At 39.0% G+C, this 15,114-nt stretch overlaps 1 protein-coding gene across 6 annotated transcripts in view; it reads right to left on the bottom strand.

Annotated features, from left to right (window-relative positions):
* Positions 1 to 8,432: 8,432 nt before the first annotated feature.
* Positions 8,433 to 15,114, bottom strand: part of prodha (proline dehydrogenase (oxidase) 1a) — a 50,503-nt gene continuing 43,821 nt past the window's right edge. Inside the window, exons 14-15 of one of the 6 annotated variants that reach the window (XR_009802324.1) lie at positions 9,297 to 11,866; positions 8,433 to 8,991 (exon numbers count right to left, since the gene is read on the bottom strand). Coding sequence is in view for 1 of the 6 variants with exons in the window: in XM_061875747.1 (XP_061731731.1) it covers positions 11,676 to 11,866 (191 nt within the window). In the remaining 5 variants the exon portion in view is untranslated. Of the gene's footprint in view, positions 11,867 to 15,114 lie in introns of all 6 variants that reach the window. The other 5 variants (XR_009802326.1, XR_009802327.1, XR_009802328.1 and 2 more) reach the window with 5 other exon arrangements.

The following is a 15,114-nucleotide window of genomic DNA, read 5'->3' as shown; positions in this document are numbered from 1 at the left end:
ATAACGCAACTTAGTGTTATTTAATGAAGATTTGTGTACACTTGGATATATAACAATGGTTCTGGCTCTTACACAGGCCGGGCTTCTCTTTTTGATGGCGAGCTAAGGAAAATAATCACCAAGTCCAAGGATCAAGTTTGGAAGATTCCAGCGAGGAACCTCACCACCTGCTCCGTCTGGGCTGGTAGGAGGCTCTCGAGCCGACCCTTTACAATTGTCACTTTACCTGCAGCACATGGACTGTACTGCCATCCTTTTTTTCCCCCCCCAAGAACAACTATCTGAACTGAGATTTAAACAAGATCCAGAGACACTGAATAGTTAAATGGAATTGTATATATGTATATAGTACTTGTGTTTTTCTCTTTAAATTACTTTCATGTTGAATGGCCATTCAACTCATTGTGTGTGTGTGTATATCTGTTGTCCATCACTAATTCTCTAATACACGGTGTCAACCAAACTACAAATCAAGCTCTGCCTCTCTCTACGAGTTGAAACTAGTCTTCTGTTCCTTGCCCATAACACCCCATAAATATATTTAGTGCATTGCTTTGTAGCACGTATAGGTTACACTTCTTTTTCAACTGTTTTACGAACTTCTCTTTGAACTCTGTTACGAACCTCTTCTTTTTTATTTCATTTTATTTTTTTCTATTAAATCAACACAAAAATAAACAAGATACACTTTCAATTAGTGAATCAACGCCACACCCACTCACACAAAAAAGGGTTGTTTCTTTCTGCTACCAAAATTCAGGTTCCAACAATATATAGCACAGTCTGCAAGGGACACAGTCCCTGAAACATACATGATTGTGTGTGCCGCCGGTCCACTAACATTACCATTAATTACTATTTTTTTATGTAATTGTTATATATGCCCCTAAAGCTGACCAACACGCCGGATTGTAGTCAGCTGGAGGCATGTCTTAATGAAATTAAACAATGGATGTCCGCTAACTTTTTGCAACTCAACGCCAAAAAAACGGAAATGCTGATTATCGGTCCTGCTAGACACCGACCTCTACTTAATGATACAACTCTAACATTTGACAACCAAACAATTAAACAGGGCGACACGGTAACGAATCTGGGGGTTATCTTCGACCCAACTCTCTCCTTTGAGTCACACATTAAAAGCGTTACTAAAACGGCCTTCTTTCATCTCCGTAATATCGCTAAAATTCGCTCCATTTTGTCCACTAAAGACGCTGAGATCATTATCCATGCGTTTGTTACGTCTCGTCTCGATTACTGTAACGTACTATTTTCGGGTCTCCCCATGTCTAGCATTAAAAGATTACAGTTGATACAAAATGCGGCTGCTAGACTTTTGACAAGAACAAGAAAGTTTGATCACATTACACCTGTACTGGCTCACCTGCACTGGCTTCCTGTGCACTTAAGATGTGACTTTAAGGTTTTACTAATTACGTATAAAATACTACACGGTCTAGCTCCATCCTATCTTGCCGATTGTATTGTACCATATGTCCCGGCAAGAAATCTGCGTTCAAAGGACTCCGGCTTATTAGTGATTCCCAAAGCCCAAAAAAAGTCTGCGGGCTATAGAGCATTTTCATTTCGGGCTCCAGTACTCTGGAATGCCCTCCCGGTAACAGTTCGAGATGCCACCTCAGTAGAAGCATTTAAGTCTCACCTTAAAACTCATTTGTATACTCTAGCCTTTAAATAGACTCCCTTTTTAGACCAGTTGATCTGCCGTTTCTTTTCTTTTTCTCCTATGTCCCACTCTCCCTTGTGGAGGGGGTCCGGTCCGATCCGGTGGCCATGTACTGCTTGCCTGTGTATCGGCTGGGGACATCTCTGCGCTGCTGATCCGCCTCCGCTTGGGATGTTTTCCTGCTGGCTCCGCTGTGAACGGGACTCTCGCTGCTGTGTCGGATCCGCTTTGGACTGGACTCTTGCGACTGTGTTGGATCCATTATGGATTGAACTTTCACAGTATCATGTTAGACCCGCTCGACATCCATTGCTTTCCTCCTCTCCAAGGTTCTCATAGTCATCATTGTCACCGACGTCCCACTGGGTGTGAGTTTTCCTTGCCCTTATGTGGGCCTACCGAGGATGTCGTAGTGGTTTGTGCAGCCCTTTGAGACACTAGTGATTTAGGGCTATATAAGTAAACATTGATTGATTGATTGATTGATATATAATTTTCCTTTCTTTTTTATCCAAGAAAAGTTTTTTTTTTAAATTTATTTATCTTATTTTATTCATAAAATAAAAAAAGGAACTTATCTTCACCAGACCAGGTTGTTAATGAAATTAGACTTTTTAAAAGGTTTTTAAAACCAGGTCCAGTCCAGATAATGTCCAAGTCGGGCTCAGCAACACACACCCTCATCCATGTACAACAACAAAAATTAGGGAAACAACAGATTGCATATAATTTATAAACAAAATTACATTTTCATAAAAAGCATTTGTGTATAGTCCATACAGTTGTGATCAAAATTATTCAACCCCCACACAATTTTGGTGTTTTAGCAAGTTGGACATTTATTCCGTATTTTGTTTATAGTCATAAGAAGGAATCAATAAAGTACTATCTATCAAATAAAGATGCGTCAAGTAGACAAATGCAACTTGAATTGCAACATTATATTTTGTAACATATCAAACAGTGTCATTTCTCTTAATATCTCATTGACAAAATTATTCAACCCCTTGAAGATCATAACTCTTAAGAACAGAATTTGAATAAGGTCTTTTCAATCAGGTGTTGAAAACACCTGTAGATGTGATTAGAACCATAACGATCAACAATTAAACTGACTGAAAAAGACTGTGACGCTCAGCTTCTTGTAGATGGTCAATGGTGTATTTGCAACATGGTGAAGTCCAGGGAGTGGTCAAAGAAGTCAAGAGACGAGATAATTTCTCTTCATGAGAAAGGATATGGATATAAGAAAATAGCAAAGACATTACATATTCCAAGAGACACGGTTGGGAGCATAATTCGCAAGTTTAAAGCTAAAGGCACAGTGGAAACACTACCTGGGCGTGGTAGAAAGAGGATGCTGTGTGCATACAGTGGTGAAAAACCCCCGGGTACCAGCTGAGGAACTACAACAGGACATTGCAGAGCGGGGAACGCAGGTTTCGTCCCGGACAATAAGGCGCGCACTACGAGATGAAGGCCTCCATGCCAGAACTCCCAGGCGCACCCCACTTCTGACTACCAGGCACAAGAAAAACAGACTCCAGTATGCCAAAAATCATCTTGACAAACGCCAAAGGTTTTGGGAAACTGTTCTATGGAGTGATGAGACAAAACTGGAACTCTTTGGGCCTATGAATCAACGTTATGTCTGGAGGAGAAAAAATGGAAGCTTACAAAGAGAAGAACACCTTGCCTACTGTTAAGCATGGTGGGGGGGGGGGGTCAATCATGCTCTGGGGCTGTTTCTCTGCCTCAGGTACCGGGAATCTCCAGCGCGTTCAAGGCATTATTAATTCTATTTCCTAGCAGGATATATTAGCTGCAAATGTCAAGAAGTCAGTGACGAAGCTGAGGCTTGGGAGACGTTGGACCTTCCAACAGGACAAGGATCCCAAGCATACCTCCAAGTCAACATCAGAGTGGTTGCAGAAGAAGGGCTGGAAGACTCTGGAGTGGCCTTCACAGTCGCCAGACTTAAATCCTATAGAAAAGCTGTGGTGGGACTTGAAGAAGGCAGTTGCAGCACGCAAGCCCAAGAATATGAAAGAACTGGAGGCCTTTGTCTGAGAGAAATGGGCTAAAATACCTGTAGATGCTTGCAAGTATCACCTTTTGAAGGATGTCCATCCATCCATCCATTTTCTACCGCTTATTCCCTTTTGGGGTCGCGGGGGGCGCTGGCGCCTATCTCAGCTACAATCGGGCGGAAGGCGGGGTACACCCTGGACAAGTCGCCACCTCATCGCAGGGCCAACACAGATAGACAGACAACATTCACACTCACATTCACACACTAGGGCCAATTTAGTGTTGCCAATCAACCTATCCCCAGGTGCATGTCTTTGGAAGTGGGAGGAAGCCGGAGTACCCGGAGGGAACCCACGCATTCACGGGGAGAACATGCAAACTCCACACAGAAAGATCCCGAGCCTGGATTTGAACCCAGGACTGCAGGACCTTCGTATTGTGAGGCAGACGCACTAACCCCTCTGCCACCGTGAAGGATGTCATTACTGCCAAAGTGTGTTCTACTAAGTACTAAAGATGCATGTAACTAGGGGGTTGAATCATTTTGTCAATGAGATATTAAGAAAAATGTCCTTTTTTGGTATTTTGTAAGTTGCATTTGTCTATTTGACACATCTTTATTTGATATGACTATAAACAAAATAAGGAATAAATGTCCAACTTGCTGAAACACCAAAATTGTGCGGGGGGGTGAATAATTTTGATCACAACTGTATTATGTCCAAGTCAGACTCAACACACACCTTCATTTTGTACACTCAAAAAAAGGGAACACAACAACAGATAGCATATATGTTGCTGTTGTTGCATATTTATAAACATTATTACATTTTCACAATAAGCCTTTAAGGATTTCCCATCGTTTTTCCATGTTTTTTGGCATCATTATCGTTGTCAATCTTTCTAAAGTTAAAAAATACTGAATAAATGTTTTAAAGAAAGTAATACTAAGTATTAACTTAGTATGGGGCGGCATAGCTCGGTTGGTAGAGTGGCCGTGCCAGCAACTTGAGGGTTGCAGGTTCGATTCCCGCTTGTGCCGTCCTAGTTACTGCCGTTGTGTCCTTGGGCAAGACACTTGACCCACCTGCTCCCAGTGCCACCCACACTGGTTTAAATGTAACTTAGATATTGGGTTTCACTATGTAAAGCGCTTTGAGTCACTTGAGAAAAGCGCTATATAAATATAATTCACACAATTCACACTTAAAAATAAACCTTTTACCAAGTACTATAATCAAACTGACTAAGTCATGACTGTCAGTGAACTCTCCTAAAGCTCTTCTTTGAACTGTTTTACGACCTTGTCCTTTAGAAGCAGCTGCGGTCATGTGGTCGGAGAAAGTCAAATAAAGAATGAGGAGTACAATTGTCCTGGGTTCAAATCCAGGCTCGGGATCTTTCTGTGTGGAGTTTGCATGTTCTCTCCGTGACTGCGTGGGTTCCCTCCGGGTACTCCGGATCCGCATTAATGACGTGTTTGGAAACACTTGCAGGGGGGTCAATGAGTGGGGATCACTATTTGGCAAGCTCTCGCTGACTCGGCTGTTAACGAATTAACACCTAAACGACTTGTAAAGTCACCGCCTACATTTTTCAAAATGATGAAAGCCCTCCTGACAGGAAATAACAAACTTAAGTTACATTTATACTCTTTTAATCCAATATAGTAATACTTCCTGGGGCTGAGCCAATCAGTGGCCACGATACTGGTACTTTGTTTGCTCTTCTCTAATGCCCAATACTACTGTAATGTTATCTGATATATGATTGAGGAAGGGGTTGCCCCCATATGCAGTCCTCTCCAAGGTTTCTCATAGTCATTGTCACCGATGTCCCACTGGGGTGAGTTTTTCCTTACCCGTATGTGGGCTCTGTACCGTACTTGTGATTTAGGGCTATATAAATAAACATTGATACTTTTACCCATTTTCATGAATGAAAATACCTAATGTAAAGGCAAAAATGCAGCAATATTAGAAGTTTGATGTCACGACTATTACATTTTATGCTAGTATTGCCTCATTAGTGGTATATATTATAGATATTAGTGCTTATACTTCACTAAAAAGGCAGAACATCCAAATGACCCCGGTGTTTATATACAGTTTTAAAGCTAATATAGCAACTGCGCAAGGTGGAACTTGCCAAATAGTGAGCCGACCTCTTGCGCGCCTGTTAACATGTTGTAAGGTTAGTCCAAATGGCTCATTAATTACGTGTTTGTAGACACTTGCAGGGGGTCAATGAGTGGGGATCACTATTTGGCAAGCCGGGCGGCATAGCTCGGTTGGTAGAGTGTCCGTGCCAGCAACTTGAGGGTTGCAGGTTCGATTCCCGCTTCCGACATCCTAGTCACTGCCGTTGTGTCCTTGGGCAAGACACTTTACTCACCTGCTCCCAGTGCCACCCACACTGGTTTAAATGTAACTTAGATATTGGGTTTCACTATGTAAAGCGCTTTGAGTCACTAGAGAAAAGCGCTATATAAATATAATTCACTTCACTTCACTCCCACCGCCAAAAACATGCACCTGGGGATAGGTTGATTGCAACACTAAATTGGCCCTAGTGTGTGAATGTGAGTGTGAATGTTGTCTGGGGTGTACCCCGCCTTCCACCTAAATGCAGCTGAGAACGGTAAAAGCGGTAGTAAATGGATGGATGAATGGAGTACAATATTTCGCCAGAGCGTACCGGAGACTGTACAAGAGTACAACGTCCCGGCGTTTCTCCTCAATTGAGTCCAAATTGCATTCTGTCTCTGTTTGATTCCTTGCTTCTTGTCTTGTTTAATAGATGTCATCAGTGTTTGAACCTGACAATAGTTGTGATTGTTTAAAAATCATTTATTTTACAATTGTACAAAATGGGACGATCCGGCAGAAAACAAAGCTGCCGAGTTGTTGTCGCAACACAAACATTCCACTTTATTGTGCGTCATTGATTTGAACACAGCTTCCAATTACATAATCTCCTTTTTTTTTCCCCCTCCACCATGCAGGAACAAACTTTCTCTCATCTTCCGCCGGAGTCCTGTTCGCTCCCACGCCGTCTATTATGGTCCTTTTTAGTCAAAATAGCAAATTATTTACCGTGCTTGACAAAGAGAGGTCAAGATGTACTCCGGGGGCAAGATGACACACAAATAATTGCCAACAAAGTGTGACAAGTCCATCGACACAACATTAGCAACGTGTCTCACACACAGCAATGGGAAACTTGCACAAAGAAATAAAATACCATTATTACTGACGCAATATTTCTTTTCCATTTCAATCATACAAACCAGTTGGAGGTAATAACTCCCATGGAAACAATCCTCGAAGGCACTTTGGAGTGACGACTGTATGCGAGGTAAGAGTGCACAAATAAAAAACAAATCGTTCGTGTAAAGTACACAATTAAATTGCCATTTTACAACACCAAAATTTACAAAAAAATATACAGTAATCCCTCTTTTATTGCTGCTTATTGGTTGCGGACATGGACGATATACATGAATTTGAAGTAAGAATCATTCATTATAAATGTAATATTTCATAGCAAGACGCTCTAAGTAAATTTTTCAAAATAATGAAAGCCTTTTTGACAGGAAATAACAAATTTAAGTTACATTTACACTCTTTTAATCCAACATAGTAATGCTGCCTGGTGACCACAGTATTTTTTATACAGTTTTAAAGCTAGCTAATATAGCAACTGTGCAAGGTGGAACTTGCCAAATAGTGAGTCGACCTCTTGCACACCTGTTAACATGTTGTAAGGTTCGTCCAAATGTCTCATTAATGATGTGTTTGTAAACACTTGCCGGGGGTTTAATTGAGTGGGGATCACTATTTGGCAAGCTCAAGCTGACTCAGCTGTTAACGAATGAACACCTAAACGACTTGTTACTTGTTAGTCACATTTACACTCTATTTAGTCTAATATAGTAATGCTTCCTGGGGCTGAGCCAATAAGTGACCACAGTATTTTTATACAATTTTAAAGCTATCTAATACAGCAACTGCGCAAGGTGGAACTTGCCAAATAGTGAGCCGACCTCTTGCACACCTGTTAAGATGTTGTAAGGTTAGTCCAAATGTCTCATTAATTACGTGTTTGTAGACACTTGCAGGGTGTCAATGAGTGGGGATCACTATTTGGCAAGCTCTCGCTGACTCAGCTGTTAACGAATGAACACCTAAGAGACTTGTTACTTTTTAGTCACATTTACACTCTATTTAGTCTAATATAGTAATGCTTCCTAGGGCTGAGCCAATAAGTGACCACAGTATTTTTTATACAATTTTAAAGCTAGCTAATATAGCAACTGCGCAAGGTGGAACTTGCCAAATAGTGAGCCGACCTCTTGCACACCTGTTAACATGTTGTAAGGTTCGTCCAAATGTCTCGTTAATGATGTGTTTGTAAACACTTGCCGGGGGTTTAATTGAGTGGGGATCACTATTTGGCAAGCTCTCGCTGACTCCGCTGTTAACGAATGAACACCTAAACGACTTGTTACTTGTTAGTCACATTTACACTCTATTTAATCTAATATAGTAATGCTTCCTAGGGCTGAGCCAATAAGTGACCACAGTATTTTTTATACAGTTTTAAAGCTAGCTAATACAGCAACTGCGCAAGGTGGAACTTGCCAAATAGTGAGCCGACCTCTTGCACACCTGTTAAGATGTTGTAAGGTTAGTCCAAATGTCTCATTAATTACGTGTTTGTAGACACTTGCAGGGTGTCAATGAGTGGGGATCACTATTTGGCAAGCTCTCGCTGACTCAGCTGTTAACGAATGAACACCTAAGAGACTTGTTACTTTTTAGTCACATTTACACTCTATTTAGTCTAATATAGTAATGCTTCCTAGGGCTGAGCCAATAAGTGACCACAGTATTTTTTATACAATTTTAAAGCTAGCTAATATAGCAACTGTGCAAGGTGGAACTTGCCAAATAGTGAGCCGACCTCTTGCGCACCTGTTAACATGTTGTAAGGTTCGTCCAAATGTCTCATTAATGATGTGTTTGTAAACACTTGCCGGGGGTTTAATTGAGTGGGGATCACTATTTGGCAAGCTCAAGCTGACTCAGCTGTTAACGAATGAACACCTAAACGACATGTTACTTGTTAGTCACATTTACACTCTATTTAGTCTAATATAGTAATGCTTCCTGGGGCTGAGCCAATAAGTGACCACAGTATTTTTTATACAATTTCAAAGCTAGCTAATATAGCAACTGCGCAAGGTGGAACTTGCCAAATAGTGAGCCGACCTCTTGCACGTCTGTTAACATGTTGTAAGGTTAGTCCAAATGTCTCATTAATGACGTGTTTGTAGACACTTGCGGTGGGTCAATGAGTGGGGATCACTATTTGGCAAGCTCAAGCTGACTCAGCTGTTAACGAATGAACACCTAAACAACTTGTTACTTGTTAGTCACATTTACACTCTATTTAATCTAATATAGTAATGCTTCCTGGGGCTGAGCCAATAAGTGACCACAGTATTTTTATACAATTTTAAAGCTATCTAATACAGCAACTGCGCAAGGTGGAACTTGCCAAATAGTGAGCCGACCTCTTGCACGCCTGTTAACATGTTGTAAGGTTAGTCCAAATGTCTCATTAATTACGTGTTTGTAGACACTTGCAGGGTGTCAATGAGTGGGGATCACTATTTGGCAAGCTCTCGCTGACTCAGCTGTTAACGAATGAACACCTATGGGACTTGTTAGTCACATTTACACTCTATTTAATCTAATATAGTAATGCTTCCTGGGGCTGAGCCAATAAGTGACCACAGTATTTTTTAGACAGTTTTAAAGCTAGCTAATATAGCAACTGTGCAAGGTGGAACTTGCCAAATAGTGAGCCGACCTTTTGCACGCCTGTTAACATGTTGTAAGGTTCGTCCAAACATCTCATTAATGACGTGTTTGTAAACACTTGCCGGGGGTTTAATTGAGTGGGGATCACTATTTGGCAAGCTCAAGCTGACTCAGCTGTTAACGAATGAACACCTAAATGACTTGTTACTTGTTAGTCACATTTACACTCTATTTAATCTAATATAGTAATGCTTCCTAGGGCTGAGCCAATCAGTGACCAAAGTAATTTTTTATACAGTTTTAAAGCTAACATAGCAACTGTGGCAAGGTAGAACTTGCCAAATAGTGAGCCGACCTCTTGCACGCCTGTTAACATGTTGTAAGGTTCGTCCAAATGTCTCATTAATGACGTGTTTGTAAACACTTGCAGGGTGTCAATGAGTGGGGATCACTATTTGGCAAGCTCAAGCTGACTCAGCTGTTAACGAATGAACACCTAAACGACTTGTTACTTGTTAGTCACATTTACACTCTATTTAATCTAATATAGTAATGCTTCCTGGGGCTGAGCCAATAAGTGACCACAGTATTTTTTATACAATTTTAAAGCTAGCTAATATAGCAACTGCGCAAGGTGGAACTTGCCAAATAGTGAGCCGACCTCTTGCACGTCTGTTAACATGTTGTAAGGTTAGTCCAAATGTCTCATTAATGACGTGTTTGTAGACACTTGCGGTGGGTCAATGAGTGGGGATCACTATTTGGCAAGCTCTCGCTGACTCAGCTGTTAACGAATGAACACCTAAGAGACTTGTTACTTGTTAGTCACATTTACACTCTATTTAATCTAATATAGTAATGCTTCCTGGGGCTGAGCCAATAAGTGACCACAGTATTTTTTATACAATTTTAAAGCTAGCTAATATAGCAACTGCGCAAGGTGGAACTTGCCAAATAGTGAGCCGACCTCTTGCACGTCTGTTAACATGTTGTAAGGTTAGTCCAAATGTCTCATTAATGACGTGTTTGTAGACACTTGCGGTGGGTCAATGAGTGGGGATCACTATTTGGCAAGCTCTCGCTGACTCCGCTGTTAACGAATGAACACCTAAATTACTTGTTACTTGTTAGTCACATTTACACTCTATTTAATCTAATATAGTAATGCTTCCTGAGGCGGAGCCAAAGTATTTTTTTATACAGTTTAAAAGCTAACATAGCAACTGTGGCAAGGTGGAACTTGCCAAATAGTGAGCCGACCTCTTGCACGCCTGTTAACATGTTGTAAGGTTCGTCCAAATGTCTCATTAATGACGTGTTTGTAAACACTTGCAGGGTGTTAATGAGTGGGGATCACTATTTGGCAAGCTCTCGCTGACTCAGCTTTTAACGAATGAACACCTAAAAGACTTGTTACTTGTTTGTCACATTTACACTCTTTTTAATCTAATATAGTAATGCTTCCTGAGGCTGAGCCAAAGTATTTTTTTATACAGTTTTAAAGCTAACATAGCAACTGTGGCAAGGTGGAACTTGCCAAATAGTGAGCCGACCTCTTGCACGCCTGTTAACATGTTGTAAGGTTAGTCCAAATGTCTCATTAATGACGTGTTTGTAAACACTTGCAGGGTGTTAATGAGTGGGGATCACTATTTGGCAAGCTCTTGCTGACTCAGCTTTTAACGAATGAACACCTAAATGACTTGTTACTTGTTAGTCACATTTACACTCTATTTAATCTAATATAGTAATGCTTCCTGAGGCTGAGCCAAAGTATTTTTAATACAGTTTTAAAGCTAACATAGCAACTGTGGCAAGGTGGAACTTGCCAAATAGTGAGCCGACCTCTTGCACGCCTGTTAACATGTTGTAAGGTTAGTCCAAATGTCTCATTAATGACGTATTCGTAAACACTTGCCGGGGGTTTAATTGAGTGGGGATCACTATTTGGCAAGCTGTCGCTGACTCAGCTGTTAACGAATGAACACCCGCCGCCCAACAATTAGTGTTGTATCGTCGCTGTCTGTTCTTGGTTATTCAAACTGCAGAGTAGAATAAATATACTTGCAAGAAACAACACGGATCCAGTTCTTGGGAAAAGTAGTCAGTAGTGTAGTGAGTCACGTGACTCAGTAGACGGGCCGGTAGAGGATCTGGCCCCCCCGCAGCCGGCGCTTCAGCTCCTTCCACAGCAGGCTGCGCTCTCTCTGCGAGCCCTTCATGAAGCCGCGGTTCTCCTGAGCGCGGCGGGACAAATACGGGATGACCTCGTTGACAGGACCGTACGGGACGTATTTGTAGACCGGGAAGCCCGCCTGACCTGGAGACACGAGGACACACGCTGCGGTCAAGTCGATGTCAGGTAGCCCCGCTCACACAAGTCATTACTATTGATCGAGTACTTTCCGGTCACACTGACAAAAAACATTATTACATTTTCGAAAAACAATACGCAGACACTTGTTTGTGTTCATTTACAGAACATAAGAAGAGAAATTGTCAGGCTTGCCCCTGACAGTTTGTTTGTGTTTTAGTTTTTCCTCGGTGTGTGTAGTATTTCCTGTCTTTAGTTCCTGTCAGCACTCTTATTTTGGTTCAGTTTCCTGTTTGTCTCCCTGAGTGCTGTTTCCCCTCAGCTGCGGCTAATTCGCACCTGGCCACACCTGGTGTCAATCAGCCCGATTCCTATTTCGACCTGTTTTCTCCTCCAGTTTGAGTTGGATTATTGTATTGTCGCTCCTGTCGTGTAATGTTGTGTCTTTGCAGCATAGCGCTAAGCTATATTTCGGTAGTTGTTTGTAGCTTACTGTTTTTTGTTCCCTGCTTCCAGTATGTTTTCATACTACAAGTAACGACTTCTGTTTCTGGCTTGTTATCTTCTAGCTCTCATGCTAGCTCGTTTAGTTTGTTATCCGCCTCGTGCGCACCTTTTGTTAATACCCTTTTTGTTTGTTTTTGTCCTAGTATTTTAATTAAATCATGTCTCCTTACTCAATCCTTTTCTGCATCTTGGGGTTCGTCACAAACTCTGACAGAAATAAGACAACTCTCGCCTTGTGAATAAAGTGGAACATGTCATGATCCGTGGTCCGGACTCCTTCAGTTCCTGTTTGTGCACCTCCTGATTTACCTTTATGATTTTCACCCGCCTTTGGTGTTCAGGACGCTCACCTGTTTGTAATCCGAGACATTATTTAAGCCTGCCTTTGCCAGTCACTCGTCCTGGCTCCTCTGTTTGCTTCGCGCGACTGTTACGAAAGTTTTGCTGGCCTCCGAGCTCAAGTGATCGATACCTAAATTTGTGATATCATCCAAAACTAATGTAACGTATCAAACAACAGATGAATAAGTGATTATTACATTTTAACAGAAGTGTAGATAGAAAATGTTGAAAGGGAAAATAAGCAGATATTAACAATAAATGAACAAGTAGATTAATAATCATTTTTTACAGTTTGTCCGTCATAATTTTGACAAAACAATAGAATGATAAATGACACAACATGAAACTGCATATGTCAGCAGACAAATTAGGAGCCTTTGTTTGCTTACTTACTACTAAAAGACAAGTTGTATGTTCAATATTTTATTTAAGGACAAATTTGTTCTCCCATTGCAATAAGAAACCCTAAGATTTTTTGTTAAAATAAAGCCAATAACGCCATTTTTTGAGGTCCCCTTTAGAGTAACACAAGGAATAATTTTTCAAGCACAACCAAGAAACATTTTAAAAACAAAGATATTTGTTTTTTCCAATGAAATCTTTTGACAAAATAATTTTGAACAAAATAGATTTTACATTTAAAATTTTAACATATTTTTTTACGAATAATACAATTTCAAATGTACTTTTTTAAATTTAAATTAGTCTTTTAACTTGTTCAACTCCTAAATATACAAAAACAAAATGTCATTATTTACAGTTTAACATTTTATTACTTTACTTTTACAAGTTATATAATATTCTCTATCATGTTAACAGTATATAATCAATACTAGTAATAATACTATTACAACTACTACTAGTAAGCTTAGGTGTTTTTATATGTGGAGGTAAACTGTGGAACAGTTTGAATGCTGGGTTAAGAGAATGTCCAACCATATTTTAGTTAGAAAATAAATGCAATACAAAAACAACATTTAAAAAAAAAAGGAATGAATGAGCGTTTACAACAATCTAAAGGTGTTTATATTATTATTACTATTATTAAGGTATTTATTTACCTATTATGTGTTACCGTCACTTAGTACTGTACTTGTGTATGTGTGTATGTATGTTTGTGGCAAAATATGTGTGAGGTAAAGAATATCAACACTATACTGAAATACAGCCAGTAAATTAACCACTGTATAAAGGATAATAACAAGAAAGCTAGATAGTTAGCAGTTACCATCGTTGGTAAATAGGTTGACTTTTTCCCACTACTTTTTGGACATGAAAACACTAATCATTATGTAATGTTCTAATTTTTATGTGTTTTGTAAAGTCTTTTTTTACTGCTGTTCATTACTGTATTATATTTATTTGTATTATTGTTTGTATATATATACACAAACACATATATATATATATATATATATATATATATATATATATGTATACACACATATATTTATGTACATATATATATACATATATACACACATATATATATATATATATATATATATATACACACACACATGTATGTGTGGGAAAAATCACAAGACTACTTCATCTCTACACAACTGTTTCATGAGGGGTTCCCTCAATCGTCAGGAGATTGAGGGAACCCCTCATGAAACAGTTCTGTGGAGATGAAGTAGTCTTGTGATTTTTCCCACACATACATATATTGCACTCTACCACGGTATCGAGCACTATTCTCTGGATAATCTAATTAATACATACATACATGTGTGTATATATGTATATATATATATATACATACATACATACATATATCTATATTTATCCATGTATGTATGTATGTATATATATAATATATATACATACATACACACATATATATTAATATATATATATACATATGCATGTGTGGGAAAAAATCACAAGACTACTACATTTCTACAGAACTGTTTCATTAGGGGTTTCCTTAATCATCAGATTTTACATATATATATATATATATATATATATATATATATATATATATATACATATACATATATATATACACATATATACACATATATACATATCTATATATATATATATATATATATATATATATATATATATATATATATATATATATATATATATATATATATATATATATATATATATATATATATATATATATATATATATATATATATATATATATATATATATATATATATATATATATATATATACGCCCTGCGATGAGGTGGCGACTTGTCCAGGGTGTACTCCGGCTTCCGCCCGATTGTAGCTGAGATAGGCACCAGCGACCCCAAAGGGAGAAAATGGATGGATGGATATATATATATATATATATATATATATATATATATATATATATATATATATAATATATATATATATATACATATACATATACACATGCATATATATATAAA

The sequence above is a fragment of the Nerophis ophidion genome, linkage group LG17 (genome assembly GCF_033978795.1).
Source record: "Nerophis ophidion isolate RoL-2023_Sa linkage group LG17, RoL_Noph_v1.0, whole genome shotgun sequence".
NCBI classification, from domain to species: domain Eukaryota; kingdom Metazoa; phylum Chordata; class Actinopteri; order Syngnathiformes; family Syngnathidae; genus Nerophis; species Nerophis ophidion.
Note: the sequence above shows the minus strand (reverse complement) of the source record. Positions and strands in the feature narration are given on the sequence as shown.